This window comes from Engraulis encrasicolus, chromosome 6 (genome assembly GCF_034702125.1).
Source record: "Engraulis encrasicolus isolate BLACKSEA-1 chromosome 6, IST_EnEncr_1.0, whole genome shotgun sequence".
NCBI lineage: Eukaryota > Metazoa > Chordata > Actinopteri > Clupeiformes > Engraulidae > Engraulis > Engraulis encrasicolus.
In genome coordinates this window covers 34,918,984-34,944,730 of record NC_085862.1, presented here as the reverse complement: position 1 = coordinate 34,944,730, position 25,747 = coordinate 34,918,984, and the positions used below count along the sequence as shown (strand labels likewise).

At 44.5% G+C, this 25,747-nt stretch overlaps 3 protein-coding genes and 2 non-coding genes across 6 annotated transcripts; 4 read left to right on the top strand and 1 right to left on the bottom strand.

Annotated features, from left to right (window-relative positions):
- Positions 1-1,788: 1,788 nt before the first annotated feature.
- On the top strand, positions 1,789-8,710 carry LOC134451160 (elongation factor 2b). The gene is made up of 13 exons (XM_063201386.1): positions 1,789-1,902; positions 3,237-3,451; positions 3,655-3,836; positions 3,937-4,148; positions 4,249-4,430; positions 4,649-4,754; positions 4,983-5,235; positions 5,379-5,574; positions 6,115-6,481; positions 6,617-6,970; positions 7,135-7,317; positions 8,100-8,232; positions 8,348-8,710. The coding sequence occupies exons 1-13, from the start codon at positions 1,900-1,902 to the stop codon at positions 8,539-8,541; spliced, it is 2,580 nt and encodes an 859-aa protein (XP_063057456.1). The 5' UTR covers positions 1,789-1,899; the 3' UTR covers positions 8,542-8,710.
- On the top strand, positions 4,816-4,882 carry LOC134451633 (small nucleolar RNA SNORD37). The gene has a single exon (XR_010035286.1). It is a non-coding gene; the product is annotated as a small nucleolar RNA SNORD37 (small nucleolar RNA).
- Positions 5,648-5,714, top strand: LOC134451632 (small nucleolar RNA SNORD37). Its single transcript, XR_010035285.1, has one exon. It is a non-coding gene; the product is annotated as a small nucleolar RNA SNORD37 (small nucleolar RNA).
- Positions 8,711-10,006: 1,296 nt separating the features above from the next.
- On the bottom strand, positions 10,007-17,140 carry btbd2a (BTB (POZ) domain containing 2a). Its single transcript, XM_063201387.1, has 9 exons — positions 16,452-17,140; positions 15,972-16,091; positions 15,525-15,681; positions 15,097-15,202; positions 14,099-14,296; positions 13,484-13,676; positions 12,825-12,912; positions 12,559-12,705; positions 10,007-11,279 (listed from the first exon to the last, which is right to left on the bottom strand). The coding sequence occupies exons 1-9, from the start codon at positions 17,072-17,074 to the stop codon at positions 11,118-11,120; spliced, it is 1,794 nt and encodes a 597-aa protein (XP_063057457.1). The 5' UTR covers positions 17,075-17,140; the 3' UTR covers positions 10,007-11,117.
- Positions 17,141-17,790: 650 nt separating this feature from the next.
- Positions 17,791-24,520, top strand: hmg20b (high mobility group 20B). Of its 2 annotated transcripts, none has more exons than XM_063200207.1 (10): positions 17,791-17,956; positions 18,320-18,372; positions 18,459-18,552; positions 18,786-19,016; positions 19,452-19,572; positions 20,214-20,269; positions 20,391-20,457; positions 21,111-21,326; positions 22,583-22,724; positions 24,327-24,520. In XM_063200207.1, exons 2-9 carry the CDS (start codon positions 18,341-18,343, stop codon positions 22,717-22,719), a joined length of 954 nt encoding a protein of 317 aa, XP_063056277.1. In that variant the 5' UTR covers positions 17,791-17,956; positions 18,320-18,340; the 3' UTR covers positions 22,720-22,724; positions 24,327-24,520. The 2 variants fall into 2 exon arrangements, with proteins under 2 accessions (XP_063056277.1, XP_063056276.1); XM_063200206.1 differs by having other exon boundaries at positions 17,794-17,956; positions 22,583-22,715.
- The last annotated feature ends 1,227 nt before the right edge of the window (positions 24,521-25,747 follow it).

The following is a 25,747-nucleotide window of genomic DNA, read 5'->3' as shown; positions in this document are numbered from 1 at the left end:
TTTTTGTAATGCTTCTGCCTTTAAACATCTGCATAGCATTAAACAAAGTGATAAAGTTCTATTTAATAATGCATTCGTTACCGAATTAACTTTAAAATAGTAATACATTCAAATTTAACTATGACGACATGATGTGTAGGCCTATCTCTTAACTATCTGCCAAGTTAAGTACCATCACACTCTAAATTGGGGCTCAAAAATGTGTAAATATTTGCATCACAGGCAATACACTGCAATTTGAAATGAAAGCAGAGGCAGCCTTTGTTTTTTGTCCTCTATTTAGTTGTCATGGGCCCTGCCTGACATCTATTTGTCAGCTGTCTGGACAAGACTAGCTTCCAGGAAAGATGTCCAATTTCAGATGTCTACAGAAGGAGTGGCAAATTTGCAGGGGCTTTTCATCTCTTATAGTAATTGTGGTTCCTCATAAGAGGTTTCCAGATCTTTACTTCCCCGTTTTTTGTGTGTGAACCCTTTATTTTGTGTGCGTATTGAGTTGTGCTGGCTGAGCCCTTATCTGTGATTAATTCTGTCTATCCCTCTTTCTTTTCACCGAACAATCCATGAGCACATAGGCCTACAAGTATTATTTTAGAAGAATAACATCCGGGCTGCGGGTCCCCGCTGAATGGTAAACATATTGTCAACAGGGGCATTGCTGCCAGACTCCTTTCCATCTTTCAGAGTGTCACATCGAAGTGGAAAGTGGTGTGTGTGTGTGTGTGTGTGTGTGTGTGTGTGTGTGTGTGTGTGTGTGTGTGTGAGAGAGAGAGAGAGAGAGAGAGAGAGAGAGAGAGAGAGAGAGAGAGAGAGAGAGAATGTGTGTGCTTTTTTTTTTTAAAAAAGGGGGTTTTATGCCTTTATTTAAAAGAACAGTCTGAGATGGTGACAGAAAGCGAGTGGGACAGAGAGACGGGGTGGGATCGGGAAATTACCCTGGCCGGACTCGAACAGGGGTCCCCGTGGGCATGCAGGCCAAATGTGGGGGGCTTAGCGCTGTGTGTGCTTTTAATATCCAAGAAAAACTCAAATTTTATCACACAGTTATCATTCCTAATTGTACACAAGGTTGTAGGCTATAGGCCTAGCCTACTCTGTTAAAGTTTGTGAAATGACAACCATTGAGATCTTGTTTATTTGACCCCTTCTTTGGGCCTAATATGCCTAGTATTACAGGCATGCTCCATGGATGTATCAGGCTGCTGTACAGTACAACGACTTTTTAAACACACCCGTGAAATGACAAGGAGGCCCAGGCCATTATATCAGAGACAACTTCGACTACTAGTCTACATCCCTTCAAGATGGACTTGTTGTAAAATAAATGGCAGACCTACGGCTCTGATAAGTGGTGTGTGCTGTCGCCACCCGCTGGTCAATATTATTACAGGAGGAAAAAGAAACCTAGAAACTCCTGAGAGAACACTGATGGGCTGTTGATGTAGGCTATGGTAACACAAAGCAGTTTATGATTTTGAGCAGCCATTATTTGCCTACCTTCTTTAAAAAAAAAAAAAAATCAGCTTTAGTCTCACAACTAGCCTACAGAGAGGGGAAGCATGTCTTCTCGTCAGGCCCTCGGGCAGTCTGCAAGTCGGACGGGTTGGAAAGGGGGGGGGGGTGTCCACGCGCAACGTTTTAATTAAAACCAAGAACGATTTTGAGAATAATAGTAGGCCTACCCTACTTGCAGACAAAACAAAGTGCCGAATCTGTGATTCGAGGACTTCCTGTTGTGACCGACGTCGTACGCTTGTGCGCAACAACGCGAACACGTCCACTATAAAATGATACGCGTTTGACGTAAGCGGCCTCTTCCCTGCCTATGCCCAAGTGAGGTAGGCAGTGTAAAATTTGTGTCTGGTTCTTCTCGAAGCGAATCCAAAACCATCCGTCACCATGGTAAGTAAATTGTTGATGAAAATATATTGCTCTAACACCATTTTCTCTAATATTAAAGTATTCTTGTATCTTGATATGGATCTCTGCTAAGATAATCCGAAACGAGACTTCTATTTCGCGCTGTAACGTTACCTCAAAATGGCACCCTTTTGTTTTGCGGCTGCCGCCCAGTCTGTTACTTTTGAGGTATTTTTCAACGTGCATGTCAAACTAAAACATGTAATAGAGGTTTCTCAGAACCTGACACGGAGCCCCTAATGTGTTGGGGCTACATTTCCCCCCCTGTTAGACAACATTTTAGACGGTAAATACATTTGCAGTGACAACTGGCTAATGGCAGGTTTGCCTCTGGCTAGGGGCAAGGCTGTGTATTTTTCGTTAGCAGCTCCAGGATAACAACTTTTCCATGGATATTACTCATGTCGTCCCGACATTCTGTCTTCTGACATATCGTTGTCCTCTTATAATTTTTAGAGGTAAAGGGATGCCGGTAAATAGGGAGTTGTCTGGTTGCAGGTCAGTGGTGACGCACTGATGTTAGCCAAGTCGCTAGCTGCTTCCATTACACGTGGCCTAAATGCCGGCTTGGCTAGGCACTTTTGCTTTTACCATTGCCTAGGCTTGATGAAGCCCGAGATGTATATTAGAAGGGTGGTGATGCGAAAATGACAGTGTCGTTGGCTCCGCAAACATGAAATATGATTAGAGGAATGCAATTAGCTTTTGAAGTTACTGGTGCGTGATGTAATGCTAATGTTGTTGGCTCAATGGCTGACTGCTAGCGGTGTATCGCCAAACTTCAGGCCTGAAGCTGCGCATTGGAAACGCATAAATAATGTATTGCCGGCTCCATGGGTGGGTCGGTTCCAACGTTTACCAACGCCATTTTGGTCTGGTTACCTTGACGTGTTATCTTGCGCAGTGAAAGATTTGCAGCGCTTATCTGACGTTAGCGCTCACCGTTGCAATACAGATGCGTCAGCAGTTTAATTCACGGTGGCACGCATCACCCTGCTGCCGTGGCACATTGGTGGCCTCTATTCACATTAACTCAGGACATGAATAGAATGGAGTTTGACTGGAGTGGTAATACAGGTGTGTGGTTAATGTGAACAGGGGCGGAACGGGGGGGGGGGGGGGGGCTTTGCCCCTGGGCTCAGGGACCTCCAGTATGGGAGGCCCCATCAATGTTTTTCTCTGGGGCCCTGTGTGCAATTGTTCCACTACTGATTGTGAATACTGTACTGCTGAATGTCATTTTGTGATCTGTGGCCTTTGTGTGAGATTGTATTTGGAACTCCTAAAACAATTTCCTCCCTTTTTTTCTATAATAGGTGAACTTCACCGTCGACCAGATCCGTGCCATCATGGACAAAAAGTCCAACATTCGTAACATGTCTGTGATTGCGCACGTGGACCATGGGAAATCCACTCTGACCGACTCACTGGTGTCCAAGGCCGGTATCATCGCCTCGGCCCGCGCTGGAGAGACCCGTTTTACCGACACAAGAAAGGATGAGCAGGAGCGTTGCATCACCATCAAGTCAACGTGAGTGACTGTTAGTGGCTGACTCAGTTGCTTGGGATGCCAGTATTGTACTTGAACACAAGTGAGGTGCTTGCAGGCTGTTTGACAGGTTTAGTTTGACTTCTTGGTGCTTGCGGGCTGTTTGACAAGTTGAGTTTGCTTTTTATTGGTCTGTTTTAGTGTATGTGGGGTGGTAAGACTAATCCTTTTGTTTCCCTTTACAGTGCCATCTCTATGTACTATGAGCTCAGCGAAAACGACATGGCCTTCATCAAGCAGTGCAAAGATGGCTCTGGCTTCCTGATCAACCTGATTGATTCCCCCGGGCACGTCGACTTCTCCTCTGAGGTGACGGCTGCTCTCCGTGTGACTGACGGCGCCCTGGTCGTGGTGGACTGCGTGTCCGGTAAGCCCTCCTTCACCTCCCGATCTATTCAAAGTTTCTACTTTATTATAAGTATGTTATACATGACCCAACGGATTTCCCTCCTGTGCTCTCTCCTCAGGTGTGTGTGTCCAGACGGAGACCGTGCTCAGGCAGGCCATTGCTGAGAGGATCAAGCCTGTTCTGATGATGAACAAAATGGACCGTGCCTTGCTTGAGCTGCAGCTTGACCCCGAGGAGCTGTTCAAGACATTCCAGCGTATCGTAGAAAACGTCAACGTCATCATTTCCACTTATGGCGAGACGGAAGGAGGACCAATGGGAGAGATCCAGGTTTGTCAGCTATGTAGCATGTCTTCCATCAGTCGACTTTATAGTGTTTTGTTTAGTGATGTTAAGACCATTGTTACCATCTCCGCCCTCCCTCCACCAGATTGACCCAGTGATCGGTACTGTCGGTTTTGGATCTGGGCTCCACGGCTGGGCCTTCACCCTGAAGCAGTTTGCTGAGATGTATGTGGCCAAGTTTGCTGCCAAGGGTGATTCTGCTCAGTTGACCCCAGCAGATCGTTGCAAGAAGGTCGAGGACATGATGAAGAAGCTCTGGGGTGACAGGTGAGTCTTTTGTTTTGTTTCTTATTCTCGTGATTGTGTTTTGAGTCACTTGAAATGAGCGCAAAAACAAGCATGTGTGTAAACATGAGACTCAATCCACCGTGCAACACACCCCTGTGAGTTGGGGAGATTATGCTTGTTTGCTCTTGCTGGATGGATTTGGAGAATGGACTTGTAAGGGGAATACTTGGACTGAAAGCTGCTCGTGTTCACCACAGGTACTTTGACCCAGTGACTGGCAAATTCAGTAAGTCTGCCAACGGACCAGAGGGCAGGCAACTTCCCCGCACCTTCGCTCAGCTCGTCCTGGACCCCATCTTCAAGGTGAGTCCGAATGCTCTAGATTTCACAGCCTTAAGTGTAGTTTCTTGTGCATGGTTTGCAGATATGTGATGACTTAAAAATCTTCACTTTGACCTGATTGTCCAGTGATGTGAGTACTCTGTCTGAAAGTTCTGCTTGAACCCAATATGTAAACTTAGGTGCTATGAAAATGTGGCTGTGGCTTGACAACTGCATTGCTCAGTTCTAACAGTCTTGTCTCTGTTGCAGGTGTTCGATGCCATCATGAACTTCAAGAAGGAGGAGACCGCCAAGCTCATCGAGAAACTTGACATCAAGCTGGACACTGAGGACAAGGAGAAGGAGGGCAAGCCCCTGCTGAAGGCTGTGATGCGTCGCTGGCTGCCAGCTGGTGAGGCCCTGCTTCAGATGATCACCATCCACCTGCCCTCTCCCGTCACAGCCCAGAAGTACCGCTGTGAGCTGCTCTATGAAGGACCAGGAGACGACGAGGCGGCCATGGGTAAGATCTTCAGTGTTTCTTTTGAGACTAATCAAATCTTGACCCTAGTATTCTACAGTAACCAGAAGCTGGTTCAGTGGTTTAAGCCATTTTGATTCATAAAAAAGTCCTGTGTGATTGACTTGGCGCTGCTCTTCTTTTAGGAATCAAGAACTGCGACCCCAAGGCCCCCCTTATGATGTACATTTCCAAGATGGTGCCCACCACCGACAAGGGTCGTTTCTACGCCTTTGGCCGTGTCTTCTCTGGCATTGTTGGCACTGGCCAGAAGGTGCGCATCATGGGACCAAACTTCACCCCCGGGAAGAAAGAGGACCTTTACCTGAAGCCAATTCAGAGGTGAGTCTTGTACCGAACATTTCCATTGCCAGTTTCACAGCGTTAAGTGTAGTTTCTTGTGCAAGGTTTGCAGATATGTGATGACTTAAACATCTTCACTTTGACCTGATTGTCCAGTGATGAGAGTACTCTGTCTGAATGTTCTGCTTGAACTCAATATGTAAACTTAGGTGTTATGAAAAGGTGGTTGTGTCTGGAAGGCTCGGATGGTCATGACTGGTTGAAGAGATGAGGGTGTATCAGCACAGTAGAAGTTCAGATGAGGCAATACATTTCAGACCCTGTTAGCTCATTATCACTCTTGGGTTACATTTGGCATCAGTTACATCATGTTAAACAGTGCAGCTGTTGCACTCAGTTATTCTCCATGTGGTAACAGCCACCAGAAGCAGACTTGAAGTAGTTGTCCTATTAATCCATAGATGCAACGCATCTGAAGTTTTTCACAATTAAATGTAATTTCAGTCTGTTTAATTGGTATGAAAACGCCTTTTCTGCTCCAGTCAGTTAATGTTTTTTTCCCTCCTTCCTTTTTCATAGGACCATCCTGATGATGGGTCGCTATGTCGAGCCCATCGAGGACGTGCCATGCGGTAACATTGTCGGTTTGGTTGGCGTGGACCAGTTTTTGGTGAAGACCGGGACCATTACCACTTTCGAGCAGGCCCACAACATGAGGGTGATGAAGTTCAGCGTGAGCCCTGTGGTGAGAGTGGCCGTCGAGGCCAAGAACCCTGCTGACCTGCCCAAGCTGGTGGAGGGCCTGAAACGTCTGGCCAAGTCCGACCCCATGGTGCAGTGTATCATTGAGGAGTCTGGCGAGCACATCATCGCTGGAGCCGGAGAGCTGCATCTTGAGATTTGCCTCAAGGATCTGGAGGAGGACCATGCCTGCATTCCACTTAAGGTATGATCATCGTGCCCCAACTTGTTGGGGTTTTATTTCTCTTGCAGTGTGGCATATTGCATGTTGATTTTAAAATGGTTGTCTGTCTTGGGGGTAAGTTCTCATTTATTTGTATTTTTTTCTGTCCTTTGGCAGAAATCCGACCCAGTTGTGTCCTACAGAGAGACTGTGAGCGAGGAGTCTGACATCATGTGCCTGTCCAAGTCCCCCAACAAGCACAACCGTCTGTACATGAAGGCCCGTCCCATGCCCGACGGTTTGGCCGAGGACATCGACAAGGGTGATGTCGCCGCCAGGCAGGAGCTGAAGACCCGCGCTCGCCTCTTGGCTGACAAGTACGAGTGGGACGTCACCGAAGCCCGTAAGATCTGGTGCTTTGGCCCTGATGGAACCGGACCAAACATGGTTGTGGATGTGACCAAAGGAGTGCAGTACCTCAATGAGATCAAGGACAGTGTGGTGGCTGGATTCCAGTGGGCTTCCAAGGAGGTACGTGCTTATTCCTAAAAGCTTTTGTAAATGTTCATTGATTTCTCAAAAATGGAGTCAGGAAGGTATGCTTGCAATAAGCATTTTACATCAACTTAATTGTTAAATCGCTGATGTATTGTACAATCACTTATTGTAGTTGCGTTTGTGTCTCGTGTCTCCAGGGAGTGCTGTGCGAGGAGAACATGCGTGCCATCCGTTTCGACCTTCACGACGTCACCCTGCACGCTGACGCCATCCACCGTGGTGGTGGCCAGATCATCCCCACCGCCCGTAGAGTGCTGTACGCCGCCCAGCTGACAGCCAAGCCCAGGCTCATGGAGCCCATCTACCTGGTGGAGATTCAGGTACTGCGCTATTTATATATACCCCTTTAAGTGTGCTTTTTTTTTTTTGGTAAATCATGGTTTTGTTGAGACAGAATTTGACCAGAAGAGATCTGGGGTAGGGTTGGAGTAACCCAGGCCATATTTAAATCTGTATCCAATTAGGCCAGGGGTGTCCAATTAAAATTCACACGGGGCCAAAACCTAATCTGGGACTAAGTCGGGGGCCTAACTCAATATTTGTATTAAATAAAAAATAAGCTAATATTGCGCAACCAGGCACTCAATACTTACTGTAGAGGAAAATTTCACAACTACTCATTCCCATCTAGTAGTCGAAGTGTGCCTGTGCATTTCTGGGAGGCCTATATGAGGGTGAGCCATTGCACTGTCCTGGGCCCAATCACATGCCTGTGAGTCATGTTACTATATGGAATGTGTGGGCCAACTAACAAGATATATCTGAAATCATCTCGCGGGCCAAATTAAATTACCTTGCCTGCCAGATTTGGCCCCCGGGACTGAGTTTGACATCCCTGCATTAGGCCATTGCCCACTTGTGGTACGATGCATTAGCACTGTACAACACAGCACAAAGTACTGTCCTTCTCCCACAGATAATCCACTTTGTGACGTTGCCAGAAAATTATATAGAGTGGTGTACACTATGTTTAGGGGCAGGTGCTTCTGATGAATACTTACAAACTATGTGAAGTGGTTTAGAAGTTATCTGATTTCATATTTATTAATGTATGTGAAGTGTATTTTTCACTGACTTGTTTTTTCCCCTTTTCTCTGTCCAGTGTCCTGAGCAGGTGGTCGGTGGCATCTATGGTGTGCTGAACAGGAAACGTGGGCATGTGTTCGAGGAGTCCCATGTTGCAGGAACACCCATGTTCGTCGTCAAGGCGTACCTGCCTGTCAACGAGTCTTTCGGTGAGCAGAAAATCCGCAAATATGCTGACATGATGTATTGTTATGATCTATTGTGACCAAGCACACTCTTTTCGAGCATGGCTTTAATGCTGTTTTTTGGTGTTCGTGTCTTCAGGCTTCACAGCTGATCTGCGCTCCAACACCGGTGGCCAGGCCTTCCCTCAGTGCGTGTTCGACCACTGGCAGATGCTCCCTGGCGATCCCTTCGAGCCTGCCTCCAAGCCCTCACAGGTTGTCGCCGACACACGTAAACGCAAGGGTCTCAAGGAGGGAGTGCCTGCATTGGACAACTACCTGGACAAATTGTAGAAGATCTGCCCCTCGTCTCCCGCTCACCCCTCCCCTCCTCCCTTCTCCGAGGGACTGGACTGTACAGATTACATCACAATCACTAAGATTTGCCAAAACGATGGTCAAATGATTTAACTATCTCCACATGTCAAATGTAAAACATAAAATAAAGGTTAATAAAAATTGAGTGACTTGGAGTGTTTTTCAAGTTGTATGTAGAGCAGTGGTTCTCAACCCCTTTTGAACAAGTGCCCCCTTGGCGTCATCAGTCTCCTAACGCTCCCCTGACCTCATAAGACTGGCAACACCCCCTTTCTAATAAATTAAATGGACTAATGCCCCCCAATGGCAACTAAGCACTGCCCCCTTTCAGCTGTATCCTCCTCTACGCCCCCTGAGGGGCTGTACCTCCCCTGTGGTGAGAAACTGATGAAGAGGAAGTGCTTTCAGCCCCTAAGCTTAGCGCTACCCCTGGATTTGTTAAATGCTATATGCACACTTTTGCTTTTTTTGAATCATTAAATGACTTTCAAATGGAAGTGACTTGCATTAGTCCATGTGTTTAATTGTCCAACTTGATCCCTGCTTAAGTAGCAATTTAAGGTCCGTCATATGGAAGCCCCGGTTCATATAGGCCTATTTAGGTTTCATGTAGGTCCTATTCGATTTTTAAAGATGACTTTCTGATTAGGCCTCGTTTAAATGCCTGATATAATGCCATTCATTTACCTGACTCTTGCCATCTGATAAACGCCCCCGCGTGATGTAGCCGAACGCAGCCAGATGTAAATCAGGTTAATTATTCATATCAGGGCTTCACAAAACGTAATGTCCAACTCGAGGCTTACCAGTGCTTAAAGGTACACTGCAGGAAATGGTCAAAAAAAGGTACTGCAACTATGCTGCTCATTGAAACTGGGTTTCCTATTGCCAAATTTTCTTTTCATGAAAGTTTACTAATTAACATTTTCTAGTATGGCCCAAGTACAGTCATTTTTGCTGCTTAGAATGTCTTGCTGGAATTTCAAAATGGCAGACCATTGACAAGATCCCCCTTTTAATGTATGAGAAGTGGAATTTTCCCAGTCATAATGAATACTTTGATGGCGGTGGGAAGCATTGAGGAAAAACATTAGTGAATGAGTAGCATGAATTCTGGAAATAAACAATCAAAAATCTTGCAGTGTACCTTCAAATAGTAAGTTCATTTCTTGTACTTCATCATATATATAAATCTGCCAGTTCTATTGCATCAATACTAATTGAGGTTCAGTTGGTCTGAGCTGCATACCATTTCGAGATCAAAATGCAGCTTTTCCTTGTATAGTGGATTCAAGCCAGTACTGTGCTTAAGGGGTTGTGCACAGCTTCACATTTGGAAATCAGGTTTCATCCAAGTTTTGTAGTGATTTCTGAGTTAGTCATGTTCAGAATAAGCCCAAACTTCTTGTCATAGGAAAAAGGCAGAATGGAGCAGTTTTGCTTTTCATATGTATTTACTTAATGTAGATCGCATGGATTTAAAATGAAAGTGTACAAATATGGAATTCCACTAGATGTGATCCAAGGAAATATGTTCTATATAGTATTACTTTGGTAGTTTTGGACTCCCATATATGCAAATTGTATTTACAGATGCTTACACAGAACAGAATTTAAAATGTAAAAAGTACCAGTAACACATACATTGGCAAATAGGTAATAGTACATTCAGTTTCCTGACATCACCAGCCCCCACCCATTCGTAATAGTTCACCCTTGAAATTACACAATCAACAAGCTCAGTACACAGTAGGTCAAACAGAGCGAGTGAGTCAAGTACAGTTGAGTTAGCACAACAGTTGCATTGCCAAAATGATATGGTTCAAGACGTTCTGTGCAAACAACCATCAGCAAAAATGGCCCACGAAATCCTGATCTGAGAAAGATTTGTCCTGTATCTCAACATTCCTGATGCAGGGTATTTCGGAGAGGTATGCAACAGTCCACTTCGAATGCAAACAGCTGGATGAAAATTTCTGGTCATGGTTTATTGATTTTTCTGCATCATATGCCTTAACATGCATGGCTAGTTGACTTGGACTAGCCCCAAAAGTGCTTCAGTGCGGCTAATGAAACTGGAACATTGACTTAAAGTAGTGACTGGAAACTGACTTCAGGATAAGAGTTTTGGACTTGGAAGTGCTATCATTCATAGTACTTCATGTATTACAACTGAAACTCAAGGCCTTAACAGCTTTTTAGCCTTAACTAACAAAATATTCCTGCCGCCTTATATCCTAAGCTATGGGATTTACCTTCATCTGTTCTGTTCATACATAACACGTCTCCTTTTCCTGAACAATCACTGGTAGTGCCTCCACCAGCGAAGACTCTGGGCCTGTTGTGAACCACAGCACCTGTATTCAAATGGACTTCAAATCATGCTCTGCAAGATGTTGGGGAGTGTGAGAAGAATCAATACAGTACGAAAGAAAGACAAAAATGCTGTTTTGGTCGCTTATTCTCTCTCCTGGGAGGCCTGAAGTGCATCGAATTAGCGTAGTGATGGTGAATGGACTGTTTTACTCCTTAACAAAAGGGTAGATCCGACATTATGTATAAAAGATGACCTCCGGGATCTGTCCATCTTCCACCGATGTTCCATTGTTGTTGCCTGCCGCGTAGCAGAAGGTGAAGCAGGTCTTGGTGCCGGTGGCCGGCGCTTCGTGGGTGACTTTACGCATGCCTTTGGTTCCGTAGTGTGAGTCTGGGCCCTGGGGTTAAAAAAGGTCAAGGCAATAAATTAGAATTGCAAAGAGGACACGAGTTACTCAGGGATCATGTGGACGTGCAAGCAATTGTGGAGGAAATCTGGTATATAGAGTGACAGAGTGAAAGAGAAGGAAAACATATTAAGTAATACATTAGGTTGTCGTTAAATTGGTTTTATATTAAAGCTCTATTCATGTAAAAAGATAAAAGGTGTTTATCCCTAGATATGACCATATACTAATAGAGAGTCCCTCTCCACATACAATGTGACTGACTGAAAGTGCAAGTGGTGCCAGGCCTTCGTTGGGAAGTTCCCACTGTAAGAGACCAGGTTCACTGTCTGGCTTTGCAGTAAGTAATTCTTGACTTTGGTTTTGTGGGACTTTTGCAAAAACGTAGCCTCCGGAATAAACTTCGGTTTTACAAAAACTTGTCTTGTTGAAATGTTTCAAGTCTAAGATGTTTTGCATTGGAAACTTGTACGTTGAACTTGCTTCTATGATGTTCCTAACCTGAGTCGAGTAAATAAAAGTCTCCATCAACAAGCTATGCCGGTGTATTTGCCTATTGAATGATTTGTCTCCTAACTTATTCTTATTTTACCCCATATTCACATGGTCTGGTGATTGGCACATCGATTGGAAACCACGACACAATGACTGGGTCTTCTTTGTTAATCAGTTTTAGCAAACGCTGCAGTATTTATAATGACTAGTGCCCCTGGAGATCACGTCAGATCAATTATAGGGGTTATGTAAGTTGTTAGGATACAAGAGTGTATCAGAGAAATAGGGTAGGAAAACATGCTGGGGATAAATGCTTTATTGCAGGGGTGGGGAACCTGTCATTTGTGGAGCCACTTCAAATTCATCCGAGGGCTGTAAAAGTCCAAGGGCTGTACTATGAACACAAACCAGGATTTCCCCCTGCACTTTAGGCCTATATTGAGGGCAGCCACCTTTAAAACAGACCCCACCTTCTCTAGCTCCCCTAAATATAACGTTTTTTTGTATTGCAAATGTATTTTTCTAGATTCCATTACAAAATATGTAATATTTCATGTGAAGCTGCATAACATTAAAATTACATCGATGGTCGCATAAAACGGCCCTTGGGGCATAGTTTCCCCACCCCTGCTTTATTGGGACAAGAGAGGAGGTCTCTGGCCTAATGGTTACGTAGTTGGTCTTTGTAATGGAGGCTCGCCACTTTAACATCTATACTGAACGTCGCTGTGGATATTATTAACATCATCCGCTAAATTTCATATAAAAGCTGTACCTTGAGGGTGGCACAGGCGATGTAGTTGACACTAGGCAGGATCTCCACTGGCTCCTTAAACATGACACGGAAGGTGCTGGCTGACCCGTCGCAGCTGAAGCCAGTGTCATTTTGGCCAAGCACCGTGTTGCTGTCTGTGTGAATGATCTAAAGATGGAGAAAACAACTCTCCTCAGTTACAAGTCAGTTTACTGAATAAAACGTGAACAAAAAAGTACATCATTGCGTGGAATACACTAACGGTGTATTGAAGAGTAAAAGCTTACCTGAATGTTCACTTGGTAATCAGTGGGGCCGTGTATGGAGCCATACAGGCCAAATCCCACAACAAATATTCTGCGATTCACTGAGAACCTGAGAGGGCGAGACATTGAAGAATATTCACCACATTTGTCACACTACACAGTGGATATGCAATATCTTTTGAGCTTTTTATTACATGCTCCAAATCAAAAGAAGGGGAGATTTGAAAGGTTGTAGTTCATCTTAGCCCGACTATGGATAACCTGAGGTCACCTTGCGAAAAAACTGAAATGTCAATAAGACTTAAGAGAAATGCATTTTCGTATGACCCTAGTTGCACATGTTTGCTCAACAATATACAACACTGTTTTGTAATTGTATTTTATTAAGCAGCATTTTATTTAGTAGCAAGTAGGCATAGTAATAATTTCAACAATCAAAGGCAATAATACCTGCATCATTTCCCACACTCCCGTTTTTCATAGGGCTCTCTCATATTTTAGCTTTATCTACCACCCGCGCTCTATATCCACTCACTCTTCTTGATCCTTACGCCCAATATCTGCCACAGTACAATAAATCATTAAAAATCCTCAGTTGTTCCGCCGCTGCCACTGCCACCGCCACCACAACAATCTCCTGGTTTTTAACACTTAAATGTTGCCATGTAGAGTATGCTGACCTGATGCGATCGCTAGTCCCGCTGTATCCCCAGCGGCTCTCCACCTGGCCGAAGCGCGTGATGCTGCACTCCTTGCCCCGCAGGCAGCAGCGCGGCCGGTCGATGAAGTCCACGTGCGGCTTGGGGTTCACTGTGAAGTGCAGGAACAAGCTGACCACCTCCCGGTCCGTCAGGATGCCCGACTGAGCAGGACCTGGTGCAGTCAATGAACGCAAACATAATAGGACTTTAATGGGGCAGTCAATCAGTCAGTCAGTAGTCCTGTGTGGGATTACTTTGTTGATAATCTGAGTTATTACGCATGAACAATTTTTTAAGTGCGTCTGAAATGAGAGGATGGCACGTCGTCAGTTTATTACAAATAAATAAATAAATGAAAACATTTTTAAAAAGTAACAATGTAACAAACTCGTTTTGACACCGCTCAAACAAAACAAGAAACAGTGGAATTTTCTGAAACAATGCAGACTATTGCAGAGCTGAAGGTCGATCCACAGCAACACTCTGTGGTCAGATTTACACATCAAAAGCAGAGGCCAACTGATTGGGATGGCCTGAGGGATGTTTGGACATGGGCCGTTAAGGTCGATGCCATGTCACGTCACGTTATGTTACCTGCTGCGAACTCCTCTATGGTCATGAGGGGAAAGCGGATGAGGGAGAGGGCTTTGCCCAGGCAGCGGCGCCTGTTTTCTGGGGTGGGCTGGAACTGCTGCCGCTGCGCTTCGGCCTCTGCCCAGCGCACGGCGGCCGCAAACAGACGCACCTCTCGCACCCCCAGCGTGTCCCGCTCCAACACCGCCACCAGGGTATCTGTGGAGGAGGGGGAGACACCTGGTTAATTAAGGCACCTGCTAACACCTGATTACAATGACTCGCTCCGTTGCGTATTGATTTCCAACCGGTATGTAAAATCAAGTTCTGACATTGGCAGATGAGTTTACTATTGAAACACAGTTCAGCTCTACTAAATTGGCATCTAAATTGGCTCTACTAAATAAGCATCAAGTATCATATTTCCTTTTGGCATATGCCCCCGAGCACCAACACTGCATTTGACATCAAACACTAGAAATCAAAACCTGGTCCACTTTTTACTTCAAAGCGATCTAATCTAAAAAAGAATCAAGTTTTTTTTACAGCTGCATCACTGCAGACACTCCCACTATACAAAACGTACCTCGTGGAACAGATCAAGTACATTACAGCATCACAACACAATCGCCACATTGTGGCATGGCACTACTGTTTTGACAGCATTGCATCTGTTCTGTGCCAATCCCCCCCCCCCCCATTTTATTTGGTAAAGATAAACTTAGCTCCATTTAATCCCTGCAGACTCTGAGCTCCTGAGCTTTTTTGATTCAGCTGTTCAGCAATCAGCTGATTGTTTCAAATTTTGACATAACTATTTGAGTTGGCATAAGGAAATCAAAAAGATTAAGTATAGCGGATGTTCAACCCATAATAAAAAAGGGTGTTTGTTGAATAAATAACATGTTGGCGAATACAATAGTCATAGACCTGCTAGAGAAAAAAAAATCAACTTTCAATCTGTCAAAAATAAACAAACAAATAAATACAAATTTGTTGAAACAAACAGTTGAATGTACCGAGGTCGATGTCAGTAAAGCCTTCGGCAGCCAGAGCATCCGCAGTATTCTTGTCTATGTTCTCCAGGCACAAGCTGGCCAGCTGGGGCTCGTCAAAGAGTCGGGCCTAAAAATAGACATGGGTACACACAACACACTGATCTCTCTCATCCCTATCAAAACACAGTGCACACATGATATTTTCAATGGGCGCCCACTTGAAATTGAAAATGGCAAGAATTGTAAACAGTGAGGGAATTGATGAGCAGGGGTGAAGCCACTGGGAGGGGTCAGGACAATGCTTAAAGGCCTGCCACTGACAGAAGGCCCTTTGAAAGATAAACAAATATTACATAATAGTATTTGTATGGTTAAATCTGTATTTTCTTTGTGCGGCCCAACAAAATTCTTGTTGAGCCTCTCTTGATGACATTTCTGCTGTAGCCCACCTGTGTTAGTAACATGAACGCATTGTCTGCCCGCAGGTTCTTTTTGAGAAACTCCACACAGTGCGCCTCCAGCGCGGGCACTGCATACTTCTTGGCCGTGTACAGGGTTGTCATCACAGTCTCTGGCCCTATTTGCACCTCATCCGAATACAGGAACCTGGTATGTCAAATGTATAATGTTAGTGTATTCATTATCTTCTACAACAACAAAAAATAACAGGTAGACTTTGACAATACTTTGAAGAGTTCATGACATCATGCGAAAGTGAGTTTGCAGAGCACAACAGAACGAGGTGTGTTATGAACTCAACGGCACCGGAAGAGCGCAAATGATGTTGAGGGCAGATGAAGGACATTACAGTGCTCTGCGGAGATCAGCAATCTTGTATTTCCTTTAAAACACTGTGGCATGCTCCAGGCAACACGATGACATTTCGATTCCCTTACTTGAGCAGGGCGAGGAACGCTGCGGGCTCCACGTCAGGGAGCTCAATCTCTGTCGAGGTGGTGGCCATGCCTCCGTTGAACATGGCATCAAACACTGCACTTCCCACGGCGAGAGCAAATCTGTCGGGACGTTGGGATGAGACAAATACAGGGTCAAACGCGGACCAAGATAAATCACAATAACATTTTCGGCGACGGCGACTATATTCCTAGTTTTAATCTTGCTACAAGTTACATAAAATGTAACGAATATGGATACAATGAAACGGCTGACCAGAGTCGAATTCCAATAATGACGACCATAGGCATACACAACAACAAAGCGTTATGAGTTGCATGAGCTGTCAAACATTCGGACCTTACATGACACCGTATCACGAACGTTGCAAAATAGCGAGCAGTCGGATGAGGAAACAAACGAAGCAAAACTATACTGCATTAGAGCATTAGTACCAGCATTTTGTTAACGCAATAGCCTACCTGTGCGCTGGTATTCGCTGCACTCCCATTCCTTTTCCGACCAAAAAATGGACGTCACTGAGGACCTCGTTGTTGAACAAGAATGCAAACCTTTCCTTGACCGTGCTTTTCGTGGCCTGCCAATTGTAAACAGGCTCACGATACACTAGAACGGACGCGGATGATGCCGTACTGTTCAGAACCGATGACAAACTTGCGGATGGTTCCACAGAAGACGCAGTTGCGGCTGAGGTAGCCGTCATATTTGATGCAGTGGCTGGTGTTCCTCCAGCGGCAGCTGGCGCAAGTGCAGCCATGGCGTTTTGACTGGCTGACTGCCGCCTCGCGTTCTGTGTACTCGGGGAGGCTCGAACTGCAACATCGGCGCCTCCACTGGCGTCAGGGCCTGATTGAGTGTTTGCATTCCCCGCTGCTCTAGGCGCACCTTCAGTCGCTCCCATCGAACCCCCGTTGTTTGTGGACGACGAGTGGGCACTGTTGCTCGCCTGAGCATTGCCCAGTGGTCCGCAGTTTGGGAAATTTAGGCATGGCGCTCGGTTACTGTTCCCACCGGCAGCCATCTTGGATGGAGAACACTGCAGGCTTGCTTGCTTGCTTGCTGCTTCAGTGTACACACAACGCATATCCTGAAACACGCTAGCTAAATGGAACGCTTTCCATGACAGGAAATGGGGTGCGCAGGTTGGCCTACTGTCTCAAAACAAATGTATAGAACTATACTTTCCCAAATAGCCGACGCTTTCACAATATTTCCATAAATATATGTGCTCACACATTAGATCACCAATTGTACTTGATTGTTTTTCTTCAAACCCTCAATTTAATTAGTTTTCAGTTACCACAATACAATTCACTACTTCTAAAAAGTATGATGCAAATATGAATTATGATGAAGTATAGTGAACAAAATAATGTCAGTTAAGAAATGTTCTGTGTAACGAACACCGTACACAGAAAACAAATGCATATTTTATAGCTTTTTTCTCCTAGGAAACCAGCCAAGCCCCATTGCTATCCCCTCATAGCTATCCCCTTACAAAACCAACTCCAGTAGCCTACCCTAGTCTTGTCGAGCCTCCTGTGTCCCTACCTTTCCAGCTTGTCTTGTTCTGCTTTGTTGATTGTTTAAAACAAGGTTGCCTAATAGGCCTACACTCAACATGAAAGACTGCTTTAAACGTATAACGTTAATATTCAGTGTCACATGTAATGCACATAACGCGGTGCTGCCCAGGAGTGGAATTTAGAACCTTGGTTTGTCTAGGGATGTTCTTCTATGTCTTCAGATAAATAAAAGGATTGTCTCCTGTGCGATGCCGTAATGTCTCCTCCCAAACAAGGGATGGCGCTGTGTACCTTATCCATTTTCCACCCCTATTATTGTGTGTATTTCTCTCGAAAGAAGAAGATGAGCTATGTGTTAATAATTGTTATCAGTCGAAGTTTCCATACTGAAATCTATAAAACTCTGATATTTGGAAAATATTGTGCTAAAGATAATTGAGGTAAGGTATAATCAAATCAAATTCTATCCTTCCTTAATTTCACAAGTTATATACTCGAAATGGTCTGTCTTTGTGTCAGAGTCGGAAGCTAGCCAGAGGCAGACATTTATGGTTGGCCAATGCATATGGACACATTCGTTAAAATACTTCTAGGCCTTGTACAGGCAGAGAGAATATCTAAAATAATGATGATGAAGACGTTCTTTCCTCCGACTACGGCCGAATGTGCAGGACCATGCACAGCACAGATCTTAACATGATGGCTACCGTCCATTATCATAGTATTATTTAATCGGCAGTCTGCTGACTAATTAAATGTGAAAATGCTGTGTGCAAGCCTAAATGAAATTTTGTGTCCCTTAGGTGAACCAGTGCTAACACAGAATGTCACAGAATGCCAAACACCACCAGCATGAGTAAGTATATTCCTGAAAGAGAAGACACCAACGTCATTTGGTTTGATGGAATGATTCTCAGTTTCCTGGTTTGTCTTCTGTTGCAGCACAGGGAGATTTCATGCCATGGGTGTGAAGCAGGAGGTGACTGATGCAGCTAGTCATAGAAGTGCCCATCATCTAGATTCAACACATGAGGAGGTGACTATTTATCTACAACATGTGTTTTCTTAAGTGTACCGAATTGTCAATCATATTCTTCATGATCCGCCAGAAGCAAGAATGCATTCCAGAATAGATTCTAAGGCCTTGAAACCCAATGGGCCCATGCATTACCCTTTTCCCACACATGCCTTGTAACACATCGCTTGCCCCTACCTTACAGAAGCCCTCTGATCATGTAATTTGCTTTCTTGCTTTCCTATCCCCAAAAGAACACTGTGACGATGTCGTCAGTGCAACCTGTGAAGAAGCGTGGCTGGCCAAAGGGAAAGAAGAGAAAGAAGGTGCTACCTAACGGGCCCAAGGCTCCAGTTACGGGCTATGTCCGCTTCCTGAATGAACGGCGGGAGCAGATCCGAGCCCTGCACCCCGATCTGCCCTTCCCAGAGATCACCAAGAGACTGGGGGCAGAGTGGAGCAGACTGGCCCCTCACGACAAACAGGTAGGTACAGTTGCTGGACCTCTCACAAACATGATGAAGTCATGTTGTCATTCAGATAGACAGTGGTTCTCAACCTTTTTTAACAAACGCCCCCTTGACCTCATCACAAGACTCTCACAACGCCCCATTGACCTCATCGTAAGCCTGCCAACGCCCCCCCCTTAGTATTGAAGAATGAAATAGATTAATACCGGCCTATGGGAACTAAGCCCCGTCCCCATTCAGCTGTTTCCTTCTCAACGCATGTTTTATAACTTTGTTATAATTGGGTTGTTTTTTTCCAAGGAGACCAGCCAAACCTCATAGCTATCCCTTTACAAACCCAATGCACAGTGCAGTCATACAGTTTTTGTATTATTTTCATATTGTCATGTCATATAGATCTTGTTGTGTTAAAATGCTATGTATGGTAACTGTTATCCATTTGTGTCCTAGCGTTACTTGGATGAGGCAGAGCGTGAAAAAGTCCAGTATGCCCGAGAGCTACGGGAGTACCAACAGAGCGAAGCTTACCAGATAACCACAGCCAAGGTTCAAGACAAGAAGATAAAAAGGGGTCAGTGCCTCACCACGTACAGACAAACATACAAAATGGCAAACAAATAGTGCAGCCTTTGTTGCATGTTCCCTGTTTTTTTTCTGTTGTTGTTTTGAGCATTGTTTTGTTATGTATATTATATATTACAACCATTGACCTCTCTGTATCATTGATTACAACATTGCTTATGTTAAACTGCTCAATTTTCAAGTTTTCATCATTTCGACATTTCAAGTTTACCGTCTTTCGATGGGAAGTCATTGTGCTTTATATGTGTACAACACAAACAGATTGCCATGCACATGTGTGATCTCTCAAGATAATAGGAAAAAAGGAGACGCACACAAGGCTTGTGTGAAAAAGTGTAATAAAGCCGAAACTTAACAACTGAAGTCTGAGGTTTAACTGGAGCTCAGACTTCAGTTGTTAAGTTTCGGCTTTATTAGACTTTTTCACACAAGCCTTGTGTGCGCCTCCTTTTTTTCCTATTGTCTTGAGTGATAGCTACTTTTTGGGAGTGCACGCACCAAGCAATGCACTTGTGTTAAGTGCAGGCGCAGACGCCGACCTTTGTTGGTCTTTTGTCATGCACATGTGTGGCAATTTATGCTGTCTAGATTGTTCTCATGTGAACACTGTTACTTCTGCTTTGTTTACAGAGGAGTTAACGTCGGTAATAATCAATTCCAACAGTTCTGGACAAGCAGGCCTTAAGGTATTAATTGTACTCATAATCTGGTTATATCATATTATATATCTTGTTGCTTAATTACGGTAATGGTAACTAACCATTGAGTTATCGTCATTAATTTCATGCTCTTTTCATTTTACACTAGTCCCCAGATTTCACGAATGGGTTTGATATCCCCATCTTCACAGAGGAGTTCTTAGATCAAAACAAGGGTATGTAAAGTGTTCATCATCATGTTGTGTCTTCGTAACGTGTTTTACGGTGTCATGTTTCTGTTTGCCTAATTGCATTGTTTTGCAGCCTGCATAAAATGTGCTGTCGTGTTACACCGTTATAATTACAGGATGTACTTTGTCACATTTCTTTTACATTGTACAAGTGCAACACTAATATCAAATCAATAAATCAAAATGTATTTATATAATACAACATCACAACTAAACAGCTGACTCAAAGTGCTTTCAAATACACCTACACACGTACGCATTTTCACATTCACACTGGAGGCTGCCAAGAAGGAGCCAGTTGTCGGGGTTCACATGAAAACCACACACACACACACACACAGTCATAACAATAACAATAAAAAAAACCTGTGGTGGTGTTCGCTGAGCATACAGTACGGACTACACCTACTAGCTGGAAGACTGAGGGGTAGTTCTAATTATTATTTTATTACATGAAATCATGATAGTACACAAGCTATTCAATTTAGATACGTAGATATGGTATACTGTATCACTGACTCTGCAAAATAAAGTCACATGCCTCTTCTATTTTATCCGCTTTCCATGTTTTTGACAAGACGTGAATCTCTTTTTTTGACCCTCCCCTGTAATGTCTCCTCTCGCCGTGTGCACTGCAGCCAGGGAGGCGGAGCTGCGGCGTCTACGCAAAGCCAACGTGGAGTTCGAGGAGCAGAATGCTGTGCTGCAGAAGCACATTGCTAATATGTACAGCGCCAAGGAGCGCTTGGAGGCAGAGCTGGGCCAAGATGAGCAGCGGACCCAGGCCCTCCAGAGGCACCTCTTGGCCCTCAAGCAGACCCTCGTCAGCAGCCTGGCCGGAGTGCCACTCCCAGGTCAGACCCACTTCCATGGACCCACCTCTCAGGGCCTAGTCACACCCTATGTTTGTCAATAACGTGCATTTACGAGGGGTACGCTTTCTCTAGCTGTTTTGATCCGTTTCATCTGCTGGACCTCAAGCAGATCCTTGTCCCAGACCCACACCCAGTGTCACCTCTTGTGGCTCTATTCGTGAATACCTTCACACGTCCTTCCGTCTTGTACGAGGGGTGTTTTTTCCAGTTGTGTTGATCTGTTTCATCTGCTGGCCCCCAAGCTGACCCTCGTCAGCAAGGCTGTAGTCCCCCTCCCTTCCAGATCAGACCCACACCCATGCCTGCTGTCAGGGCCTTGTCACACCCTTCGCTTGTCAATAACATCCATGTTTCTGTCCGTGCATTGTCTATTTGTAAATACCTTCATACCGTACTGCCATCTGTCTTGCATGAGGGTGCACATTTTCCGGTTGTTTTGAGCCATTTCATCTGCTGGCCCTCAAGCAGAGCCTTGTCAGCAGCCTGGCCAGAGTACCACTCTCAGGTCAGACCCACAGGTTCTCATCTGTTATCTCTCACTCTGTGTCACTTGTCCAAGCTGTCTGTGTCAGTTTGCCAGAAATTGTCACAAAATTGTCACACTTTTCCACTGCCCGTTTTTTACCCTCTATCAGGCTCCACACGGCACGACTCAGCTAGCGACTCGGTTAGCCAAGTACGGCATGACACAGTTCAAAAACCCTTGTTCTTTTGCCTGGCTGTACGAGCTGCGACTTCTGTCGCTACCTACTACTTGGAATGGTCTGCATTAGTTCCCCCGCAAGAGTTAATCCGTAAACAAAATGGCAGCCGCCCGATCAACTACCTGACAATAGTCTAGTTTGATATCAAAATCAAAAGGGAGACGAGAAATCAACATTGTGGTGTCTAAATATGATGTCGCTCAAATTCAGCTTCCCAATGCTGACGCATTCATGCAGCCCCAAACCATGCTTGACTATTGGCATGGGACACTTTTCTTTGTACTACTCCCGTTGTGACCACCAGACATGCTTCAACCCATCTAAAACGAACTTGTTTCTCGTGGTACATGCCATTAGACTATGCTTGGTCTGCTTGCTTGTTCCAGCAATCCATATCCTTAGTCTGTTTGTTTGTCTCTTATGAGATCCTTGCAAGCTCTGTCCACAAGATTGGTGAGGCAGCTAGGCTTGTCTGTAACTTGTCTTGTTAATCTCACTGACCCTCTCTATCTGTGCTTACACTTTTCTCAGGTACAGGCGAGACCCCCTCCATCAGCACAATAGACTCCTACCTGAGCCGGTTGAGTAACGTGCTGGAGAACAGTCCCAATGAGCACCGTGCCTTATTGGTCAAGCTACAGGACGTCCTGGCACACCTTGATGGGTAAGAGCGGTGTGTACATCAGTGTTTCTCAAATTTCCCCACACCAAGGACCGCTTTGGTTCAAAACATTTTTTTTCCCCAAAACTACTGAACTGACAGGTTTTGCTCATGTCAACAAGTAGAAAACATTGGAACCTGATATGTTTAGCCTTGTAATAATGTTGCAAATACAGCTGATGCTAGCTTGTCTTGGAAAAGCTGACTACATTTGTGAAATCCCCTCGCGGACCACTTGAGCTCTCTCTTGAACCACTAGTGGTCCCGGGACCACACTTGAGAATGCTGCTATAAACAAAATGAATATGCAGTGTTGGTGCAATATTGGACGGGAGTGCCATAGAGCTCAGCTCCCCCTCCTTACGTACATCTGCAATACAGCTGACCTCCCCCCGCTGCAGTACACAATCACTGGCTACTTTATTAGGCACACCTTTCCAACTGCTCATTGACTCGAATTTCTGATCAGCCGATCACATGGCGGCAACTCGATGCATTTAGGCATGTAGACGTGGTCAAGACGTGATGTTGATCTAGATCATTTTACCTCCCATAGTTAATGGATAATCACTCTGGAGAATCTGATGCTGTTCAAACCGATCGTCAGAACGGGGGAGAAAGGTTATTTGAATTACTTTCAAACATGGCATGGCTGTTAGTGCCAGATGGGCTTGGTTTGCATATTTCAGAAACTATTGATCTTCTGGGATTTTCATGCGCAACCATCTCTAGGGTTTACAAAGAATTGTCCGAAAAAGAAAAAAACGTAGTGTATGCATTTCTGTGGGCCAAAGTGCCTTGTTGATGCCAGAGGTCAGAGGAAAAAGGTCAGACTGGTTCAAGGTGATACAAAGGCAGCATTAACTCAAATACCGGTAATCACCCGCTACAACCGAGGTATGCATATGAACAGTGTACCCATAGTACGTCAAACCTTGAGGCAGATGGGCTGCAGCAGCAGAGGACCTAGTGCCATTTCTGTCAGCTAAGAACAGGAAAATTAGGCTACAATTTGCACAGGCTCACCAAAATTGGACATTAGAAGATTGGAGAAATGTTGCCTAGTTTGATTAATCTTGATTTCTGTTGCAATCTTGATTTCTGTCGGGTGGAATGGTCAGGATTTGGCGTCATCAACATGAAAACATGGATCCACCTTGCCTTGTAAGAACAGTTCAGGATAGTAGTATAATAGCGTAGGGATCTTTTCTTTCCACAATTTGGGCCCTTTAGTACCATCTTGTACATCCTGTACATCTAGTATCTTTGTTGAGATGCCACAGCCTACCCAAGTAATGTTGCGGGCAGTTCAGGCCGTTCTGAAGGCTGAAGGCAATAGAGGGTCCAACCCAGCACTAGAGAGGTGTACCTAATAAAGTGGTCGGTGAGTGTTTTTAGTAATACAATAAACTGAGATATTGACAATTGAGTAAAGAAGGCCAACTAAACCATACAGATGAGTTAGCTCCTTCCTCTCAATGTAATTATTGTGAAATCCAACTATGATGTTGATCTAGATCTTTTTACCTCTCATAGTTAATGGATACCCACTCTGTATCTCTCACACTGTATTTTAAATTATTTGTAACATTTTGTTTGATTTCTCTTTTTCAGTGAGAAGATGTAACATGACGTCAACGATTAATATTTTGGAGGGATTTAATTTTTTTTGTATATTTCATGTTATCCACTAAATGAAAAATGTTCTAAGATGCCATGATATGCAGAGCTTTGTTAACAAATTATGTACTACTGTTATGTGTGCAAGATGAAATTCCGTTTCAATTAAAAAAATGCTCCTAAATGTTTGTGTACATTTGTCATCATCATCAATACTTCAACGACAGATGGAGGGTGTGTTTGTCAGGGTGTTCATTGCCATGAACTTAAGATGTACTTGAAAGTGTGAGAATATGTAGCAGTCCCTTAAGTGGTATTCCCATTTCACCAGTTCCACTGGCTTAAAATGTTTTGTTAATGGAAGGGGAGTTCCAACCTCTATATCCATTATCCATCTTGAGCTACTTTGCCTAAATTGGATCATACAAGGTTCTGAATTTATCATTTGTTACTTTACATGATTTAACTACACATGCTGTCACTGCTCAGCTTCTAGGAAATGGAAAATAATGGAGGGGTAATCAAAAACCTTACTGGACGGTGACCTGTATGGAAAACCATGCGAGGTGATAGTTTTCCACTAGAGGGTAGTACAGTTCAATGAATGAGAGAGGCCTATGCTGTGATTGAAATGTCTTCGTGACCTACTCCAGCTGTCAGCAGTGAATTCCCTTCAGTCCTGAAAATTAGTAGTTGAAAATCAGTAGTTGCATACTACTTGTAGACACGGCATTTAAGACTGTAGACCTACTGAAAATATGTTGAATTAATGTGCTACATGACATCACAAGATCTAATATAGGCTATCTAGTTAGGCCTACACTATATCAATAATTCACTTTCAATTGATTATTGCATGATCGTTGTATTTACTATTCATTTTGCCTCGTTTGTGGACTAGGCCATGGCATAGCTCAGTGAGAGTATTCACACTGAAGCCAGAGATGGTGGGTCATTGTCAGACAGGCTGGATTGCATTGTAGCAAGATGCTCCTCCCTCACAGTACTCCTACTGTTAAATGTCAAGAAATTAAAAGTACAATCCCATGGTCTACGGGCGCTTAGCGGTACTCGCACTCACAGTACAGGGTGAAAGGCCACACACAGGGAGGCTCCCTCCCAGCAGTCAGCTGTTTGAAGCCAGAGCTTCTCCGTTCATCTTCAACGTGACGTCACGGTTGTAACTGTCCCCACATCGGCGGTGCTGAACAAGATGGCTGTGATTCGGCTCGCGCGAAGCTGAAAGGGAGCTAATTATCCTCAAATGTTTGTCTGAATGACAGGGCGACAGGAAAAGCGACGGTAAAGGTAGACACTCCTAGACAGGCGAACTGTAATCTTATCCTCGGCTTGTATTTTTTTATTATTATTATTCCTCTCTCGTGTGTGGCCAAGAGCACCACAGGCGATAGCAG

Excerpts from the sequence above, each read along its gene's own strand:
- LOC134451160 (XM_063201386.1), top strand. Across the intron at positions 5,575-6,114 it reads TACCTGAAGCCAATTCAGAG|GACCATCCTGATGATGGGTC; the intron begins GTGAGTCTTGTA and ends CCTTTTTCATAG. Across the intron at positions 7,318-8,099 it reads TCTACCTGGTGGAGATTCAG|TGTCCTGAGCAGGTGGTCGG; the intron begins GTACTGCGCTAT and ends TTCTCTGTCCAG.
- btbd2a (XM_063201387.1), bottom strand. The coding sequence starts at position 17,074 with ATGCGTTGTGTGTACACTGAAGCAGCAAGCAAGCAAGCAAGCCTGCAG. Across the intron at positions 15,682-15,971 it reads GCGTTCCTCGCCCTGCTCAA|GTTCCTGTATTCGGATGAGG; the intron begins GTAAGGGAATCG and ends TTGACATACCAG. Across the intron at positions 15,203-15,524 it reads CGTTCATGTTACTAACACAG|GCCCGACTCTTTGACGAGCC; the intron begins GTGGGCTACAGC and ends GTCTATTTTTAG.
- hmg20b (XM_063200206.1), top strand. The coding sequence starts at position 18,341 with ATGTCACAGAATGCCAAACACCACCAGCATGA. Across the intron at positions 20,270-20,390 it reads CTGGACAAGCAGGCCTTAAG|TCCCCAGATTTCACGAATGG; the intron begins GTATTAATTGTA and ends ATTTTACACTAG. Across the intron at positions 21,327-22,582 it reads GGCCGGAGTGCCACTCCCAG|GTACAGGCGAGACCCCCTCC; the intron begins GTCAGACCCACT and ends CACTTTTCTCAG.